This window comes from Pithys albifrons, chromosome 9 (assembly GCF_047495875.1).
Source record: "Pithys albifrons albifrons isolate INPA30051 chromosome 9, PitAlb_v1, whole genome shotgun sequence".
NCBI classification, from domain to species: Eukaryota; Metazoa; Chordata; class Aves; order Passeriformes; family Thamnophilidae; genus Pithys; species Pithys albifrons.
The window spans coordinates 27,401,783-27,422,185 of NC_092466.1; the positions used below are offsets into that span (position 1 = coordinate 27,401,783).

Genomic DNA, 20,403 nt, shown 5'->3' on the forward strand with positions numbered 1-20,403 from the left:
GAGCAGGCTGGTAAATACCAGTGTTGTGTTCTCTAAAGCTGGATCAAGCTGAGGTTTTGATCATCAAACAGTTTTAGTTACCTTTTTGTAATTATCACAAGTACCTTCAAACAACATCTTCAGTTTTCCTTATTTAAATAAGATAGAAATATAACTGATTACTTATGTTTATATAGATTTTTTTTCTCCTAATCAAGTTTCAAGTGGTCATCTAAGCCCTCCTATGTAAAACTGACCTTGAAAAGTAACTGGGCTACCATTTTCTATGTAAAGTTATTTTTGTTACATAAATCATGATCATTCTTTAAGCATCAGCAGTGAGATGCTTATAACTGTTTGCATTTACAAACATCTTGTATCATCTCCAAAATTCATCTTGATAGATTCCAATTCAGGGTTTGCTTGTTATCATTAAAACATAGTACCTTCTATATAGCTTGTATCTTTTCTGGAAGTGCTGGCACAGGGCAAAATGGCATGACCTTTCTTTCTAAATTTGTGAAAACATTTGAAGGGAGACTGTTAGACGTTATTTCCAGGATTTTTTTTGTCTCTAGTGAAAACTGAACATCAATATTTTCTGACTGGAGAGAAGAAAGGAAAAAAAAAAAGTATTGTATACAAATATTAGGGTGTGGATTTTCTTCTTCTTTGCAAAAATGTTATATTAAACTTCTGTCACTTAGTCTGTATACAAGAAAAACTTGTAGCACTGTTTAATTAAAATATGCTAAGAATGAAAAAAGTTACTGGGAAAGATTTATGGAATTATTTGAATTTTCTTGCAGAAACATACTTAGAGGTGTCTTGTAGTTCAGTGTTTTGGTTTTCAACTTTCGTGTTACCTTGGTGAATATTCACTTCCTATTGAGTTGTGAGCAAAACCAATTCAATGTATGTGTATAATTTCAGATTTGCAAGGCTCTCTTCTATTGAGAACTGCTCCATTCCTTTAGTGGAAGGCAACATAATATTTTGTGGGTCTGAATGGTATACAATAAAATATTCTTTTGCTGTTCAATATATATTAGATCCCAGAAAGTGATTAGGACTTTAAACTTTTTCAATTAAGATTGAATATGAAGATTGAACCATGGCTCTGTGGAAATCATCATCTACTCTGAAAACTCACACTTCATTAGAAAAAAAAAACGTCTTAGTGAAGAAAAATTAAAATATCTGTCAGTCAGACATCTTCCTCTGAAAATTTCACCTTATTGTTGGTTAATCCAACTGGATTGAAAAGGTTAAAGAAATTTATTAGAAGACAAGAATGATAGCTCACTCTGACATGCTGTCAGCCTGTTCCAAAACTAGTTAACTATATATTCCAAAGGCACAGCCAATAGTTCAACCTGTAGTGAAGCCTTTTTAACTGCATTTTGGAGAAGTTCAGACGGACATATAGCAACCTACAGATGAGGTACCTGAAACCACACAGTCTGTAGTATGTTGCTTTTGTTTATGTTTTAGGCTTTTTTTTTTGTTTGACTGGTAACTCAAATTAGCATTGGCCTTGAGTACTTGGCTTCCCCCTCCCTCCCCCCTTTTATTTTACTGTGGTTTATGTAGGTTTTTTAGGTTGATACTATATTAATTACTTTGGCTTATTTTTCAAGAAAAAATTTTGTACCTTATTTAAAACCATATCCCAGTGTATGAATATGAAAATATTGTTCTGGTGAAAGGATACAAAGTAGGTGTCTTTACATTTTAGAAGGGATACTTTAGAAATTGTAAGTGGTTGAAATTATACTCCAACTTGGGTGCAGTGTAGTTCATTTTTCTGCAGATATCTCTAAATATAAGCATTCCTTGTGAATCATTTAAGAAACCTGATTGCAAATAATATTGCAGTCGCACTGAAGTTTGCATGCCCCGTGCTTTTCCTTTCTGTTGATTAGTCTGTCTTGGTCCATTGATGTTACTGAGACCAATTTGATCAAATGTATTTAACATACTCTAAGAATATCCAATATTACAGCATTTCTTTCCTTTTCTGTTTTCTCTACAGATACTACAACGTATTCCACTGAGCGATCTGAGCACTTTAAGCCATGCAAAGACAAGGATCTTGCATATTGTCTCAATGACGGGGAATGCTTTGTGATTGAAACCTTAACAGGCTCACATAAACACTGCCGGTAAGTCATGGGGAAGGAGTTCCATGAAGAGTGTTCTGGCCAAGGGGGAGAAAGCATTAGGGAAAAATAAACACTGAGGGAATGTTAGGAAGCCTCCCAGGTGATGAGTTTTTGACTAGTCTGTAATATTTATAAATAGAAATATGGAAATACAAGAAGCAACACTTTGGTCTTTTTATACATAAGAAAAGCCTTCAATATTCTCTTTTCAGTTTATATAAATGTGTCGGAACTGATGTTTCATTTTGGTGTTTTGTTTTTTTTTTTTTTACATGAAAAATCTTTTGTTCCTCTACATACCAGAAGTATTCCCTTCTTTTAGGTACTCTTAAGTAAAGCTTTGGCTAAAGCTGTAAGCTCTGTTCTTTGAGAGAGGGTAGGGGTGAGTAGTTTTAGGAATAAGGGTTTCTTAAGATTAATTATTGAAAAATAAAATAGACTGTAATAGGTCTTTATCTGTTGTACTGGTTTATACTTCTGAACTGCTGTAATTAGGTATGGTTATCTTGAATCTATTTAAAAGAAAATCAGATGACTCAAAATTATTGTAGCTGTGGTGGCCAATAAAAAGGAGTGATATGCAGAAGGAATACAGTAGCATCTTCCTAAATATGATAACATATGTAAAAAAAATCTGAACTGTTCAAGCAATCTTTTCAATAGAACTAGTCTAAAATGGAAAGCTGTACTTGTGATCTTTTAATTGACTTCTAAGATATTATCTATGGCATACAGCAGGTCAGTTGAAGACACTCAAATCTAAACTGTACGTCTAAATATATGGAGAAGTCTTAAATAATAAAAAGTGTCTAAGACACTCAGAAGGATCTTTCCTGAAGGATTTGTGCCTTGAGCTGCTATATCCCACTGAAAGCAGGAAAAAAAGTCAAAAAATCATATGTGCCTGGCTTGAAAGTGGAAATTTATGCATTTAGAGATTGGTGAAAGTCTGCTTATCATCGGAAGAATATTCCTGAGATTTCCATTTTTAATCCTATTCTGGTGATTTTTCCCATTCTGCTGAATATTTTTCAGTGAGCATTCATTTCCCTTCTTTATTTTGTTTTCTTATGACATCTTTAAGTTAAATATGAGCAATTTATTATGGAGAATTGATGTATCTTTCTATTTCCATCATAAAACTTTACAGGTAATTTTTTCTCAAAGCATGTGTGGGGGTTTTCAGTCCTTTTTAAAAACATCATGAGCTGTTAAGGGAATTATATCACTCAAATATTTAAGTGTTTTTCATTGTATTCAGACTGGACAAAAGGGATTCAAATTAACAGCAGAGAAAATGGATTTATATGAGAATTTTTAATTAGGGTGGTAATTTTAGTAGCTAAATAGACTGGGTTTTTGTCAACTGTGTAGATTACATTTTTAAATACCTGCAGGAGTTTATCACTTAAGAGAGCTGCTTTTTTCTTTTGTTTATTTAAATTTTGGGATCTTTCCTGTTACCTGCCTTTGCCAAATTCTTGTTTATTTGCTGTGATTCTGATAGTGCAGTCTGACTAATGGTTAGAAGCTTTTTCATCCAATCTTTTCCCCTTAACTAAGTAAGCCACCAGAATGCTGATTTTCCTTCTTTCCAGCGGAATGAAGGTTTTCATCACCTTCTCTTGTGTTACCCTTCCCTAGGTAAGCACCGGGATCATCTGTGGATCATTTGTGGGTTTGTTAGCCTCTGTGTGTAACAGGTTTCAATTGCTTGTACAGGTTTCTGGCATTGGCATGTTTTTTGGGAGTTAAACTACTTGTTCCAGTAGGTACTTTGTGCAACATGAGAAGACATGTAAAATACAGCAAAACTCATATTGCAAAAGAAGACGCATTTTAAAATTTAAAAGTTGATTGGTTGTGTGGCTTTGTTTAATTGTATAAGGACCTTCAACACTGCAAGGAGCAGCTTGTTCAGAATCACTTTTATACTGGTATGTATGTCATTAATGAGGAGAAACCTTTAAACTTGACCTTCAAATACTGTACCTGTACCTTGGTAACAGACTATGTCTCTCTGTCAGAGCCGGTGCTATAGTGAGTGGGATGCAGATGGTTTTTTCTATCTGTAGCCTATAACAATGCTCAGAAATAACAGCTAGAATGTACACATACAGAAAAATATAATATTGGTGTACTGTATTTGTCCTCTAACTAGTAAAAAAGAAAAAGAATTTACTAGGGTTATGGAATTCCCATTGCAATTAAGAAGAATCATTTGAATGCAGAATTATGGAGACAAAATGATACTTTGTTCTTAGAATCAAGCTGCATTGTATATTCTCATTGTAAGTTTGATTTTGCATCTGTTCTGGGAACAGAGCACCAATTTACTGAAATGGGAATATGCCATGTAGAACAGCTGCAGATAGAAGACCTTGATGGAGCAAAAAACTTTCATCTCACTTTGTCAGGTTTAAAAAGTTTTAGTAGATGATATGCTTAGAAAGTTATGCAATCGTTCTGGTTATGTGTACATGTTTAAGGCTAAAGGATAAAGGAAAAAAAAAGAGGGATCTGATAGGAATTATTAAATACTGAAGTTAGATCTCAGACCTCATTTGTACCCTCATGAACCGTAATGCCAATGCAGACTGACTCAACTGGCAGCTCAAGCACCTTTCCAAGTTTACAAAATTCATCATGCTGTTGTTGGAAAATAGGAGATGAGCATGTGTCAGCCTCCAGCTGTCAGTGATGACATTGGCAATGGGCTGTGGTAGAGCACTGTCTTGATAACTTCTTTCTGTTCTGTGAGATATGTGCCTTATCTCCTTTGCACCTGCTGCTGTGCAGAGTGGCACTGCCATGCACACTTGGCAAAGGGCAGGGGGAGGCCATGCTGCAGGAGAACACTGGGAATGCAGGACATGAGGAGATCAGAGGGAGCCCTGATTGTGCGTCTTCCATTCTCATTCTCATCCACCTACAGAGGAGGTGTCGTGAAGCCATGGGATATTTTTTTTTAAACTTAATTGACAACTTGGGGGGGGGGGGAGGGGGAGGATTATTATAGGTTCAGATTCCATAATCCAACTTTTATTCAAACTTCTACATTTTGCTCACTATCTCTTGGTGAAAAATTGCCTGGGATGTAAACTGGCAAGAGTTCTCCTGCGTGGTTAGGTAACAAATAAGATACACTGGATGTTGTTTGTGCTATTTTAAAGGTGTGACTTCAGCATTTATTTTTGTGAATGGTTTAACATGAGCCTGTTTTAAGGATAGGGTAGGTCAGCAGTAGGCAAACTTCATATTTAGCTTCTCCATATGCTGAAATTTTTTCACTGTTGCTACCTTGAGAATGTAAGTTGAATGTTGAGAGTGCCTTTATTTGTAATTTACACAAAGCAAATGGAGTACGCAATCAACACTGACACGTCAGCATTTAACTGGATATTACATAATATAGGCTTTAAAAAAACTTCAGTTTTTTTTCTGTACAAGTTAATTTCAAAGACCCCCATATCAAGTCAATCTGGGATTTTTTTGAGTTTGCCTTCAGTGGGTTTTTTTTATTCTGTTTGTTGGGTTGGGGTTTTATTTTGTTCTGATTTCTTTTTTTTTTCTTTTTCCTTGAATGTTTCTACATTTTTCATTTTAGTCCCTGCATTTTCTTTTAATTATCCATTTAGGACTGGAAAACACTGTATGAATGATTGGCTAAAAGTTTTGAAGGGAGAAGGAGATAGAGGATTACACCTTTAAAATGTGTCCTCTGAAAGAAGCCATTAAGACACTTGTGTGTGCACAGGAAGTCTTAGTTTTGGCAGTGAACTCCGCCGTACTCTTTGCATGTTTGAGTATGTTGTGTGCGATACTCCTTTCACCCTCTACTCCTGTCCATCATCTCTCCTCCATGAAGCAAACAGTATAAAACCTGAATAAGTTCTTTAACAGAAAAGAGTGAAAGAATAGAGTCAGAGATGTACAGTAAACAAAGCATCATTTCCAGGTGACCAAATTACAGCAGGTTATACATATGCATCCAAATTGCACTACCGTGGTTACAATCCCAGAGTTTTCAGATTTCATAGGATAATGTGGTTCTGATGCATGAATCTTATTCTGGTGAATTTTGAGCTTGATCTTGTACATTTTTATGCATAAATTTCCCATTTTTACATTTAGTGCATCAAAAAATTATACAAGCATTTCTCAACTATGTTTAAAATCTGTCGTGAGGCCAGAAGGGGATTGAATCCTCATATAATGAAAGTCCAGTTTGGGTAAATGTTTATACACTGTAACGTTTTACTGTGAGTCTTCTGCGTAGTAGTGACTGCAATCCAGGCATAGCCCTTGCTGTCAGCAAAACCAGGAGAAAGGGATCAAACAGATGGGACTTAAGAACCGTTCTGAGTATGGTATATGATACCTGAACTTAAGCATAAGTTAAAAATCCAAAAACTACGACTATAATTTTCCTGATTTAGCTACATAGCTTGTTGCTTTGGCTTTCACAGTCTGACCAAGGTGATTCAAGATACCACCTAGTCCATTTTGTGTGTTCCCCCATGTTTTATTTCTCTGGCACTTTTCCAAAGAGATTCCCACGTGTAAGTAAAGCAAGGCCTTAAAATTATTCACTGTTATTCACAAGATTAGTTTAGTCAAAAGTAATCCATTGTCTTAAACTGACACCCTAGGATATAGTTACAAAATTTTAAAGATGGAAGAAGGCCATGCTTGAAATTTAAGATTTTTTTCCATGTCAAGGGCAACCAACAGACCTCCTCTTGGAATTTTTTTGGTTTATAAGCATAGCTGTAGCACATACTTGGGTTATATTTGTGTAGATGCAAATGTGATTATCTTGAAATGCCTCCATCTTTACTTTCATATTCACTTTAGAAAACCTGAAATGAACTTGAAACACTGCATTGCATAGCTCCAAGCTGTTGTTAAGCAACTCTTTAGCAAGTTTAATATAGATAGCACATTGCATTATTATTACCTCACTTGCTTGTTCAGCGGTGCTTTCACAGCCTCTGTTGCTCTCAGCAACGCGGTTGTTTCTGTTACCTCAAATGGAATAGTCTGTGTGCTCAAAGTGTTGGGATCGTGTGAGCCTCTTCAAAACTCAGCCTGTAAGAACTGGGAAGCTGGAATTCTGGCCAGGAAGTCTGTCACACGGAGTGCACATTCCCAGGGGAGAATCAGCTCAGCTATGTTCATATACTTCAGGTAGTTCTGGTAAACAACAAAGAATTAAAAACCATTACTGCCTTAAGTAACATCAAATCAAATCAACCATTTACCTGCTTCTCCCTCTTTTGTTGGAAAGCATAATGCTTTTCTTGTCTAGTTTTAGATATTTCTATTCCTTCATAAAATATCCCACCAAAGCAGAAAACACTCCCAAACCCCAAAGCACTTCTGTGCATTTGCTTTCAAGCTTCTGCCCCTTGAAATTACTGGAAGAGGTTTCATGTCTTTGCTGTCACTTACCTGGTTTCTTCTTTTAAACCTTTCTAGTTTTGAATTGTGAAGAAAAATAGTTTATAAACCTCAAGGTGAAATGATGTGTGAAGCCCAAGACACCTGTAGAATTCTTCTGTATTATCCAATCTTATATAATTTTTACCATTTGGTCTGAATTTTTTTGTCATTAACACATATGCCTTGAGCTCTTTCAATTAGAATCAGTTATTCAGAGTAAAAACTAAATTATTTTTCTGAGTACTAAATTTCAATTATATAAAACCAGTAGTTTTTCAGCTATCTCGACTCATTTTCTTAGAGTGCTCTAAAATAAAACACCTTCAAGTCTGATACGATAAGAATCCAATAAATAGCAAACAGATTTTTAAATTTAGAGACTTTTAACTCAGGTGCAATAGTGCAGGAAGATATTATGTGATGTTCACATGAAATGCTGCTGTATTCACTAACATCTGATGATGCTTTCATAATTTAACATTCAGAAGATTGAGGCTCTTGAGAAAGCTTCTTGTCAGAGTACTTTAATTATTGATTAATTTTTTCTGTATCAACACTCCATTTTACAGTGTTTTTTGTTTACAGATTTTCACCTAGATTATTGCATTTAGCAGATACTTGCCTTCAGTCTGCTGTAACTTCCATGGTAGAAAATATGTTCAGCTTTAGAATATGTCTGCAAATTTAAAAGCTTTGTGAAGTTTGGTTACTTTGGCAAAACTAAGAGTTTTAATGCAGCAGTGTAACGGTCTGTGTTTCATAGCCCGTGACATTTGATGTTTCCCTTGATGTGTTTATAAAAATTCACCCTTCAGCATGTGATTGAGTCCTGCAGTAAAGCAGAGTTTATTAGTGTTACATAGTGTCATTCAAGCAGCTCTGTGCACCAGAGAAGTCACCGGCAAAACATCTACTAGCTACTGATCCCTCTAAAACATCTTCTGAGAAAATTTTCTGTTAGTCTTATTATTTTGTAGAGGATAAATTATTTCAATGGTAAAAAAAAAGTCAACAAAAAACTAGAATAAACCAAAGCTTTGTATTTAATGACAGTTTTAAGTTTCTGTTGGGATGCTGTAGTCTGTATTCATAGTATTTCAGGTTTCATTTGCTTTCTACTGAGCACCTTAGTACAAATTTTCTAGTACTTTCCCTTTGAAAAAAAAAATTATTTCTAAAAACTATGATTATCTGGTTTCGTTTCTGTCTTTTGAAGCTGTGAAGTTTACACTCCTGCTTAAGATTATGATGACTTCTCCAGTGCGAAAATAAGGTAAAATTCATAATGCTGCACACAAAAAATGCATTCCCAGATAATTATATTCCACTCTAATTTAACTTAATTCACCTATGACTCATTTGATTTAAGCAAATATGCCTTAAAAAAAATTCTCAGTCCATTTCATCTTGTTCAAAATGTTTATTCAAATTAATATTCTTGAAAGAGTTTGAGGAAGAGAATTAAAAAAAGGAGAAATTTTGTAGATATGGATCCAAAGTTAATGTTGAAGCTTAAGAAAATGAATACATTTTAAACTTGTCTCACTATGGTGCACTAAAAAGCCATGAAATTCATTTCTCTTCCTGAGCATACTAAAAGTCTAATGTAAATCTCTTTTCAGTTTATGAAAGGATGGGAAAACAGAGTTACAGACTTAGCACATCCCTCTGCCTAATTTTTTAAGCCACGTATCTGTAATTAACAGATAATAGCATCTAATGAAACAATGTTAATTCTTTTATTTAGGTATGTACACAGCTATTTTCCAGGCATAAGAGAAATATCCTTTCTCACAACAACTAGTAATGTGAGTGAAACAAAAATATTTCTGAAAGCTCTAAGTAAACTGTCATCTCCTTCTGGAGGACTGGAAGAGAAAGAGAGAAAACTCATCTCTGTGTGGATTTGGCAAGATCCCTTCAGTTGGTTGAATCAAGAGCTGGGCTATAACCTTGAATTTCAGTCGAGAGAAGTGAAAAATGTAGTTGCCAGCTCAGCAGCTGAGATAGGTTTCTTCTTGAGGCTACTGATAGTTTTTGGGTTTCTTGATTTGGCACCTAAGTGGAAGATTAGGGAACTGTGCTGTGCTACCATTTATTCTCATGTCACACTATCAAGAATACTTAAAGCTAGTGGAACTTTTCATTTTTATCACCACTTTTTCTTGTGCCTGTGCTTCTGAAGCTGTGTCTTGTCATTACAGGTATCCAAGGCATTTCAATTGTGTAGTACATCACTTGTAGAGATGACTCAGAACCATTCTATACAAAATACAGGCTTCCATTAAGAAAGTTCATCTGTTAATGGAAGAAATTGCCTCTGTATTGGTTTCTGTTTCCTAATTCTAAAGGAAAATAAAGTTGTGACATGTGCAGAAAGCTATTACTCAGTACATACTGTCTGAAAGTAAACACAGGATGAAGAGGTATATTCTGAAAATTGCAAAAATACAAATCTGTCAAGTCCTTATCCTGCAAAGGAATATTCTGTTCATTTATGAGGACTGGGTTTTCCCCCCTTACTTTCCAAAGCCTCCAGTGGAAGTATTATATAGCTTTTATCGTATACAGAAAGTATGTATGCATGCAAATATTGATGGCATATATTGCATCTGTCTTGAAGCTAACGTATGCAAATATTCTGCCATCATATTCTGCTTTTAAATTAACTTGGAAATGAGTTAAGGTTGTTGTTCTTCTTACTTCCCTTAGGCAAGAAAGAATTTGTGAAGTGCATAATGCAGATATCTGAAATCTCTCATTTGAATTCTCATCCTTGCCAGTGTCTTAAGTACACTGAAAGCAATAGCATTTCCAGTCTAATCCTATCTGCAGACATTCTCCCAGAAGATCTCCTACAAAGAAACCTTGCTGGGAGAAGAAATAAACACTAGACAATTGAGTCCTTTGAAGAGGAATAAGTGCCAACTATATCAAAATGCTAACTACCAGAACTTTAATGCACCAGAACTCAAGGTTCAGCTAAATGAGAAAAACAAACAAAACCACCTGTTTCCTCCATCCTTCAGTGCTAAGAAAGGCCTTTCTGCTATCTCAAATAGAACAGGGGAAGTGAGGCAAAAATGTATAGATTGTGTAATATTGTGGTAACTGCAGTATCTGAGATCAGACAGGTGAACTGTTACATAGTAGTTGTACTAAATCAATAAATGATCTGGTTCTTACCTTGTAACCATGAAGGTATTGTTTAGGAGCAAATAGATTGTTTGAATTTTAAACATGTTCCTTGAAATTATCCTGGTGAACTCTTTAGGCAACCTGACAACAGTATATAATAATAAGTCGATTTATGTAAAATGTATTCAGAGGTAATGCCAGAAGGTTGTAATGAAACCTCTTTTGGGCTGTGTTTGTGTCTCCTCAGCTACTTTGTTAGATGACAAACTGCAGTTTTTACAAGAATTATGCTGTTGAAGAAGGCCAGTGTAGAAGTCAGAAGCCTAGAGTAATAACTTCATTTTTACTGGAGTCAGCATAAAAATCTGAGGTCAAACTCCAAGCTGTTTAAGATAATTATGGTGTGCCAATGATACCTTGTTAGTTAAAAATGCAAAGTATAATTAATAAAATTCAAAGGATGTATAGCAGAGGAATGCCTCTGGAACTGGTTCTGAAGGGCAAGCATTTGTTATAAATCTATAAAAGGCTTTATAAAATAAGTTTAAAAACAGTTAAAGAATATTTGTCTGTTTTGCAGTCAGTATTACTGTAGTAGACATGATGGGAGATTATTATCAGTAAACAGCTGGAGAAAGCATTTTTGCTTGACATCAAGCTTGCTGAAAGAACAGGGGGGATGTGTTACTGCCTTCAAACACTTTATTTTAACTCTTCTGAAGTTGCAGCTCGTGAAAGCAGTACAGATGTTTCAAATGCAAAAAGCAGCTATCTCTGAATGTCTTCAAAATTCACAAGAAAAAGGGAATTTTGACTGCACATATTGAAGATTTTTTAGATACCCTTCCATGCTGTTCACAACTCGTTCCTGTGTAGCCCCTGAAGTTTATGATGTCATTTACATGCACAGCTGTAATGGGAAAAATGAGATCTGAAGGGATTTTAGTTTTAGGATTTATATAGGGATACTATGCCAGTAAATAAGGAAGAAAGTGGGTTGTTTTTTCCCCTTAAATCTCAATATTATTCATGCAAGTTCAATCCACAGTAGTCAATTTAGAGACAAAAAAAGCTTGAACGTTATCTTTCTTCAGAGACACTTCAATTAATTGCAGGTACAGTGTCTGGTATAGTCTAGAGAAGAATGTTGTTAATGGGTTATTTATATATTTAATTTACTGTATCTAATATATCTTATATAAATTTTATATTTATGTATTTTAAATGCCTTCCTCGGCACATTATGTATGAAATTAAGTATTTAAAAGTCTTTGTGTCTTGGGACAATAGAGAGATGCACCAGAAAATAGGGTTATAAGTTTTGTTCCTGTTTTTGCAGGGTGGAAATCAGTTTGGTTTTTAAATATATAGCCTTTTCTATTTCCCTACAGATTTCTCTCCATGCTTAAAAAAAAAAAAATCAGTTTCAATTATATATATGGGGAATTCAAAGGCAGAGCTTGTTATTTTCAACTAAAAAAACCCCAAAACAACTCTCAGCCAAAACCTTCAAGGCTTTTGGTTTCTTTGCATTTGTAAACCATAGAGGAATAGAGAGCAAACAGGAAAAGAAAATACAGCAGAGTTAACTGCTAGTTTATGGTACAAAATAAATTTCTGTTTTGTCAAGATTTCTAGGTCTTGAATGTAAGTACTCTGAGAAAAAGTTACAAGTTCTTCAGTAATGAAAACTTGACAGAAAGTTTTTAAGGCCACTCTGAGTAGGATGGAACCCATTCCCAGTGTCTCCATCTGTTTCAGAGTCCAAATGTGAATTCCAACTTTTGCTATGCATTTACTGAAAATCACGGTTATTGGTGTTACAGAATATTACAGATGTCCATGTGCATTGAGCCAGAGGAAGGATTTTAAAGATCAGCATTATGAGAACATTTCTTTTAGTATTTCTGCTTAATACTGAATTTGCAATTGCAATAAGGGGAGTATTACGTCATTAGAATCACTTTGGTGTTTAATTAATGACAGACATAAAAAAGCAATACATGTGCTACGTAACTGAGGAATAAACCCAACTAAAACCAATCCTTAAAATGTAAATTTGTGAGGCATTTTTGAGTCTGATTTTCGACTGTCACCAATGTTGGAAATTTACTTCTCTTTGAAGTTCTGTCATCTTTAGTAGATGTCTAATAGAGTCAAAACAATGGGCTCAAGAAGGATCTGGGAATGTCATTCCTGGTCCCAAAAAGGCAGTGAATTTCTGGTAGATATTTGTCTGACCTGCTCTGAAAGACCTCTCAGACTGGAGATTTTATGGTGTTTCCAGGGAATGCATTGGAGTAATCTCTTGTCTTTCCCTTGGAAAGTATTGTCTGAGGTTAGTCTAACGATTTTTAGCAGAAGTTCAAGCCTGTTACTTGTCATTCATTTCCATTTCAGCATGGAAACCCTACGCTATTCTTTGTACCTTGTTTTTCGAGTGTATTTAAATTTATTGCTTTCTCCACTCAATATGTCTTACCTGAAAAGTGATGCTTTTCAGATCTTGAAGTCTTGGTCTGCTGCATTTAAGTAAGTTTAACATTAGTGAAGGCTTTTACAAAGGAGTTTATATCATTTTTGGGGCAGAATTTGAAGCCTGATTCAGGCTCATTAGTGACTGTTGGCTGCATCTGTGGAGATTGGCTGTGTAGCTGTTGTACTTGCTTTCCAATTTTGGGCGTGCTAACCGCCATACCATAGCTCTTACTCTGAATTACCGGTCTGTGCAGTGTGAGATTACCTGGTTCTTTGGGAGTCACTCAGATGGCTGCTCTGCATAAAAATGCTTACTGAGAGGAGAAAAAAGTAATCTTTGCATTCTTTAAAATTGTTAACAATAAATGACTCCAAGTAATAAAATGCTTCTGGATATTTTCTTCATAAGCCCTTGGGAATAAGTTTTATTTTCTTGACAAAACTGTCACCAGTAAAAATTTGAGCTTATTTAATAAATTTTGTCTTAGGAGAACCTTTTTATTTTTTTTTCCCAGTGACATGGCTCCCACAGCCCCCTCCTCCCCCAGCTCTTCCTTTTGAACCAATTTTTTTTTTTATTTTTTTTTTTTTTTTTAAGGAGGACCAACAGTGTTCTTACCATTGTGTAAAGCTCAATAGTGACTCTGGTACAGATGATGATATTTTTACAATGCAACTCTAAAATATCCAGCTTTCAAATCTCTGTTTTTTCTGATGGCAAGGCGTGTTCTTCTTGCCCACCATTAGCTAGCAAAACATTCCATCAGTGTAAAAATCCTCTTCTGGAATAACAACAAGAGGACAAAAGGCAGAATCAAAATAACACCTTTTTTCTAACCTCTCAGTAAACTCTTAAAGCCCAGAGACATGTAATGATGACTCCCACATGTTGTGTAGGGTATTTGCTGTTCCCTCCAAAGTCACCGTAGCCACAGGAGATGACTTGCTGTGATCTTAACTTGTGTTGCTCGTGTGTTGTTTCCCAAGGTGATCATCTCTGGAGTAAACGTGTAGCTTCCTGTCATGTTTTAACTCTCCATTAACACAGAACCAGCTCCCATGGGAAGCAAACCTGAGGACACCCAGGTATCCTACTACTCTGGGGGATACCAAACTTTGTAACTGAGCAAAAGTATTACAAATAGGTCAGTGTATACACTGTGAATGTTTAGCACTTGTCAAAAAGTCCTTGTAGAGTAAGGTCATTACTGTGTCTGCTAAAAAGTACTGTAAGACTCAGAAGAGCTTTAGCTGTGTGTCTTTCAGCAGAGATTTAATTCTGGACACAGCCATAATATTGTATTTAATGTGTATATTTTAGATCTCTGAAGAGTATCACAACCAAATTTTGTTAAATTATGCTTTCTTTTTTTATCAGCATTGATTGTTGAATATAAAATCAGCTTTAAAGTGCTGCTTTTAAATTTTTTATTTTGAGCATATCACTGCATGTTTCCTTATTTATTTTACTCTTGTTGAAAAGTTCAGAAGCACTGGATGTTAAATATAAATTGATTATAAGATTACTTTGTTCTGAAAAGATAACCAAACAAAAAAATTGGGCTTTCTGTGTTATAGCATTTACCATTGTCTTTCCTTTGAAATAAATGCAAGTAGAAAATTCAGTATCTCTGCACAGATTATTGTGTTTTTAATTGTTGTCTTCTTCTGATGTTAGATCTGAAAGGAAATTTGTCCTGACCTTCTCAGGTTGTTGCTGTATGTCGTTTTCTGCATATCTGCAAGTCTGTGTTTCTTAATGCTTTATTTATTCTCCTGGTAGGGACCTGCAAATGCTGCAGTTCCCTCCCTGCAAGTGCAGAGCCTGCACAGTTCAGGAGGCTGGAGCTGGGATGCAAATTTTGTGCACTATTTGGCTGATTTCAGGAGTCCTGATCAAGGCCTTCTGACTCCATGCTAGAACAGCAATAGTACATAATGGGAGGAAAATTAAAATTGTCTAGTAAATAGTAAACTTCAAATCCATAATAAATCACTGGATTTCTTTTTGCAGCAAGTTGAAATTGTGTAATTGTAATTTGCCATTTTGCTGGAGATTAGCTGCCGATCTTTTCTCTGCATGTGAAAAATGGTAAAGCATTCTGAAAAAATAATTGTTAAGCCAATAATTGAGAAAAAATAACTATAATAAATGATGACAACATGTATGAACAGCATCGGTTTGAGCTATGCCACGATAAGTAGCAGGTGACAGACTTTTGCAGTAGTAACAAACTGGAAAAGTCATTATTACTTAGCAGGGAAGTAAATTATATATACAGGATCTAAATTTTAAACATAATATAATGCTCACAAATAAGCTTCCAATTACACATGACACTTGGGGCTCTTAAATAGAAAGATTTTTAGTGATGATGTTAACAGAAGTTAGAGAACTTTTCATTTTCTTCTGGAAGCTTTGAGGGATTGTTTCTTTATCTAAGTATCTTTTGTTTGCTTTTCTGAACAACACCTTTTGTCTGCTTTCTAGAATGACAAATTCCTTCCAAACTTGTTGCTCTGTGTATAGTTACAGAAATGATTCAGTAGTTCAAAGGCATTGTAGGAGAAAGTAGGAATGGATAAAACTGACTGATCAAGTGGGATGGTAAAAGGGTGTTCTCTAAAATTGTCTCCTGTTACTGCTATAATTTACTTTTGCTTAGGGAGTGTGTAACCTTAAAAGTGTTACCATGCTAACCCTGGAACAGAATTTTTAGGGGGAGAGAGATATGCAACATTACATGACAGTATGAGCTTACATCATTTGGAAGGAAACAAGGATTCATGCTTAATGAATCATTGTTCACAAAAGGATCAGAGTTACATAACTGCATAGTAGAAAAGAAAAACTAAAATCTCTTTTACTACTTGAAAATGTTTGCAGACTAGGAAGGAAAAAAGCTCAGTGTCTGTAAGTGAGCAAGATTCCAGATAAGCTTTTCCAGTATTGCTTGCATTGAAATTCAGCTCTTCCCTGAAGTAAAACCCAGCAAGATGTAGTACCCATCAGTTGTTCTCACTAACTTAATGTGTTGACATTTCAGAAAACAGGCAAGTAATGCTTGAAAAATAAAGGTCGACTTTTTTCCGCTTTGTAAATAAAATTTAAAAGGTGGCATGTTATAAACTAAGTATTGTGCAAGCTATAGAGCTAGTAAAAAAACTTACTTGAATGGATCCTCAGTCAGAAGATTGCCTTATAATTTACAGTAGTAGGATTTGTATTAATTAGTGACACATGTAGACTTGTGCAAGTGTCTTTAATGCTCTGTTAGTGTTTTGTGGGAAATAAGGAGACTGATGGATTTTTTAGCTTCATCCTTACAGCATAGGTGTTAGTTTTCATTACATTTCTGCTACACAGGAGTGTCAATTAATATCTTTATTATAATCATCCATAAGGTCCGCTATGGAAGCTCTATTCTTCTTCAATTTTTTACTCAGCTGTAATAACAGGGAGGTCTAATAGTCATATGAAAAATTTACAATTATGAATCCTAAAATGATAAGGCAGTTTGTGTGTAGCTAATAGGAACTCTGTGTTATCCTTTATAATAATTAGGTAGTTAATTTTTTATTTTTTCTGAAAAGGTGTGTAAGTGGAAAAATTAAAACACATCCATTTTCTTACAAGGAGTTTGTTGAAGTTTTAACACTGTTCTATGTTTCATTGTGATGGAGAACTCTTGCTCTTTTGTCAAAATCCAAAGGTATGTTCCTGGGATATCTGTTAGAAGAATCTGTGATATGCATTAAATGTCATTGTTTTGGCTCCTTTTTTTTTAGGAGTAACTTAATCCTGAACTTTCCAGGAGTAGTCATCTACTCCTAAAACAGGCCACAGCTCTTAACCTGTAATGTTTATTGACTAGATGACATTTATCCATTTTGTCTGTCCTGTTTTTGAATCAAGAGTCAAAGGTCATTTGGAATACTTGCTCTGCCTTTTTGCCTGTCTTGGTCTCTAAACTGCAGTAATTCTGGGACTTTGACTCCCTTCTGGTAGAAGTTTGCACTTGCTGTGGAGATATCTTGATCTCATGGGATTTGTAGATCAAGAAAATAGTGTCACAGTCAGAGTCTTCCATGTACCTTCAACCCACCCTTGGTTTCTCTGTGTGCTTAGAATACCTTTATGCTAAAACACCTTCCTAATAAAATGGATTATTTTCTATCATTACCTCTCGAACACACAGCTCCAGTGACTCTGTAAAATGGGCTTATATATCAATGCTACTGCACTGGAAATTGATTATGCATTACAGTTTTGTCTGATGGATGAAACTAGGTGGAGTTGCCCCTGTACTTCTTGATAGCCAAGCTGATTGTCTGTAGTTTGACCTGAGAAATCATTACCAAGCAAGTCTTTGAGATTAACTCCTTGCTGATTAATAAGGACTCATGCATGTGCAAGTCTGATGGGGGAGCTGTCAGGTGTCTGTTGTCAAATGGGGTGGGATGTGATGCTGCGCTGCGGATTGCTGCAATGATTTTTGTTTTCTCTGATGCTACATTAATCTGAGACTGATCAGTGTCTTAGATACTATTGAATCAAAGCAGTAGCTAAATAAATAATAAGTGGCTTTTAATGCAATGAAAAGTCTTATCTGTATATCTATCACTCAGTGAAATTTTACCTACAGTCTTATCTCAGACACTAATATTTTGGGAGTTTTTCTTTTAATCTGTTCTTTTATCTGTTAGTTTGCTTTTCATGGTATTATAAACCAATCTGTCTACCTTGCAAGGTCAGATGTAGATCTTCAAGACTGAAGACTGCATTGTCTCCTGACTTTAGATTTTATACATAATTTCATTTATCTTCCTTTAGCTCCTACTGGAATTTAATCCTTTTTGATTGCCATTTCCATGTCTTAGATATGATCAAGCTTAAAAAGCATACCTTATGCATATAAACAAACACCAAATCAATTTTCTGCTTATGCACTTGTCTCTTTCAGGATCTAGTCTTAAAAGCAAACAAATGAAGACAGGGAAATGGTTTACTTTACAGACTATTTCAAGGTTGTAGAGGGTTTTTTCAGGTTTTTTGGTGTTTTTTTTTTTGTTGTTGTTGCCTTTTGGAGGTTTTTTAATAGTTGAGGTTGATCCATTATAAATGGCTCCGTTGATCAGTGAATGATTAGTCACAGGTCAGTAATACTGAGAATATCACCAAACTTATATTCCATTTAGTTCCGCTTAGATTTCTATCCTGACTGTATGAACACTTGCTTCAGCTTAAGCACCAGGATGGTGGTATATAATTTTAAACCCCCCATGGGCAAATTATCAGTATGTTTGGGTGTGTTTTACCGTACATATGGTATCATGATGCAGTAATGAAGGTGGAATTCCGTAGTCATGTTTAATAACTTTCCTTAGCTATTATGAGTAGTTCTATCTACTGAATCTTGGTGTCCCTTATAAAATCAGGTACATAAACCAGTGCAAACTAATAGTTATGAAATACTTGTTTTCTGCTGTTATCAACATTGTCAACATTTAATTATTATTGCAACTATTCATTACTTGCAAATGGGTTTTTTGGGTTGAATTGTAATTAAGCCAATATAATAGCTCCTTATAATCCCCATGATAAATCATAATGAATTAGTAAACCTATCAATTCTTGTCACCTATTTCTCTTATCATTTAGGATACATGTGATTTTGTGAATTAGATATATATCTGCAAAGGATCTCAAAGTACTGTCCTCAATTTTTAAGCAAGCTCACAATTCCACATCAGTGTGCAAAGTTAGATGTCATCTCAGCAGTAACACATTTGTTGTAAATGACAATTAGAACTATAACCCATAAATACTGGCCAAATTCATTAAATCCAGTGACTGAAAGTGCAAAGTGGAGAATATCAGATAAGAATACTGTGTGTGAAAACATTAATTATTTAAAATATAGTTAAATATTAGTATTTTTTAAAATGTAATATGAAATAGATAAAAAATAAATGGCCAATGAAAAAATCTTCCCTGTGTAAACTTATTCCACATATATTGCCACCTCTAGGTCTCTGTAACTGGCATACAGCTTTTTCCGGTTATATTCTGATAGCTGTTAACAATGGAAATTCAGCCTTTCTTGGAGGAGGGATTGGGATTCTGTTTTGTCTTTTAATTCCCTTATTGTGGATGCTGAATGTAGCCTTGTTCTTAGACCAACTTTTAATGCTTCAAGTTGTTTATTGTCTGTAGGCAGTTTCTAAAAGAGGTTATAATCCCCATCTACTGAACATTCATTACATCTGGTGTAAGTGCTTTCTTGGTGTATCTGTGCCTTCACTGTGTCTACTGAAATGTCCAGCAGTTGGTAGAAATCAGCAGAGCTCTTTTAAGATGTTAACTTTACAAGTTTACGGCAATTGAGTATGGTATATGTAGTTATGCTGGTTATGTGTGGAATAAGACTATACATATAATAAAATAATGTATTGCAATATATTGCATGTAAGAGCATTTTCCTTTTCTGGAGGACATATGTGGAGCAGCAACAAGCTGTCATATGTAGAAGAAAATTCCAATAGTTCTGTAACCATCCCAAAGTGATCCAATTCTTCTTTTTTATGACACTTTCTCTGCTAGAGTTCCTTATGTGAAAAGTAATTCCTAAATTTCAAACTCTGAACACTATAGTGAAATGGCAAAATGTAATTACTGAATATCATAACATGAAGAGAATATGAGATTAGCTTTTGCACCTGTTTCGTTTTTCATTTGAATGTCCCAAATGTGTTAATAGTTTGGTATTTTTCTTAACAGTAGGAAAAGTGGTGAAAGAGATACTGTGAAAGATGAAGTGTGATTTCTGTGTGCATGCACATGTGTGTGTAACCCAGCTGCTTTATAAACACGGGGCTCAGAGAAGCCTCCTTTGACATGATCCATTTTAGGCAAACACTTGCCAAGGGTGGGTCCTGCAAGCACCCTCTGTGCTATTGAAAAGATAATCATTTAATCTTGGTCCTTTCAGTCCAAAATCAGTACATGCTCAGAAGAATCAAAGCCTTATCAATTATTAGGCTATCAAAGTGCACTTTTGGAATATTTTTCATGCCAGGTTCAATATTTTCAGGTTTGGATTTTTTTAACAGAATTAGCAAGGCAGGTAATTAAGCTTATATAATATGAAAGAAATTAGCTCTGAGGCCACATTTAAAAGCTGAAAGTTTGTCAGCC

The 20,403-nt window shown here is 35.1% G+C and overlaps 1 protein-coding gene and 1 long non-coding RNA gene across 2 annotated transcripts in view; one reads left to right on the top strand and one right to left on the bottom strand.

The window, feature by feature from the left end:
- The window catches only part of NRG3 (neuregulin 3), a 345,753-nt gene that overhangs the window by 134,362 nt on the left and 190,988 nt on the right, over window positions 1-20,403 (top strand). Inside the window, exon 2 of the mRNA XM_071563791.1 lies at window positions 2,015-2,144. Within this exon, the coding sequence (XP_071419892.1) occupies window positions 2,015-2,144 (130 nt within the window). The remainder of the gene's footprint in view (window positions 1-2,014; window positions 2,145-20,403) is intronic.
- LOC139675742 (uncharacterized) overlaps window positions 1-20,403 on the bottom strand; it is a 38,656-nt gene that overhangs the window by 10,428 nt on the left and 7,825 nt on the right. Inside the window, exon 2 of the long non-coding RNA XR_011698533.1 lies at window positions 7,105-7,340. This is a non-coding gene — a long non-coding RNA (uncharacterized lncRNA). The remainder of the gene's footprint in view (window positions 1-7,104; window positions 7,341-20,403) is intronic.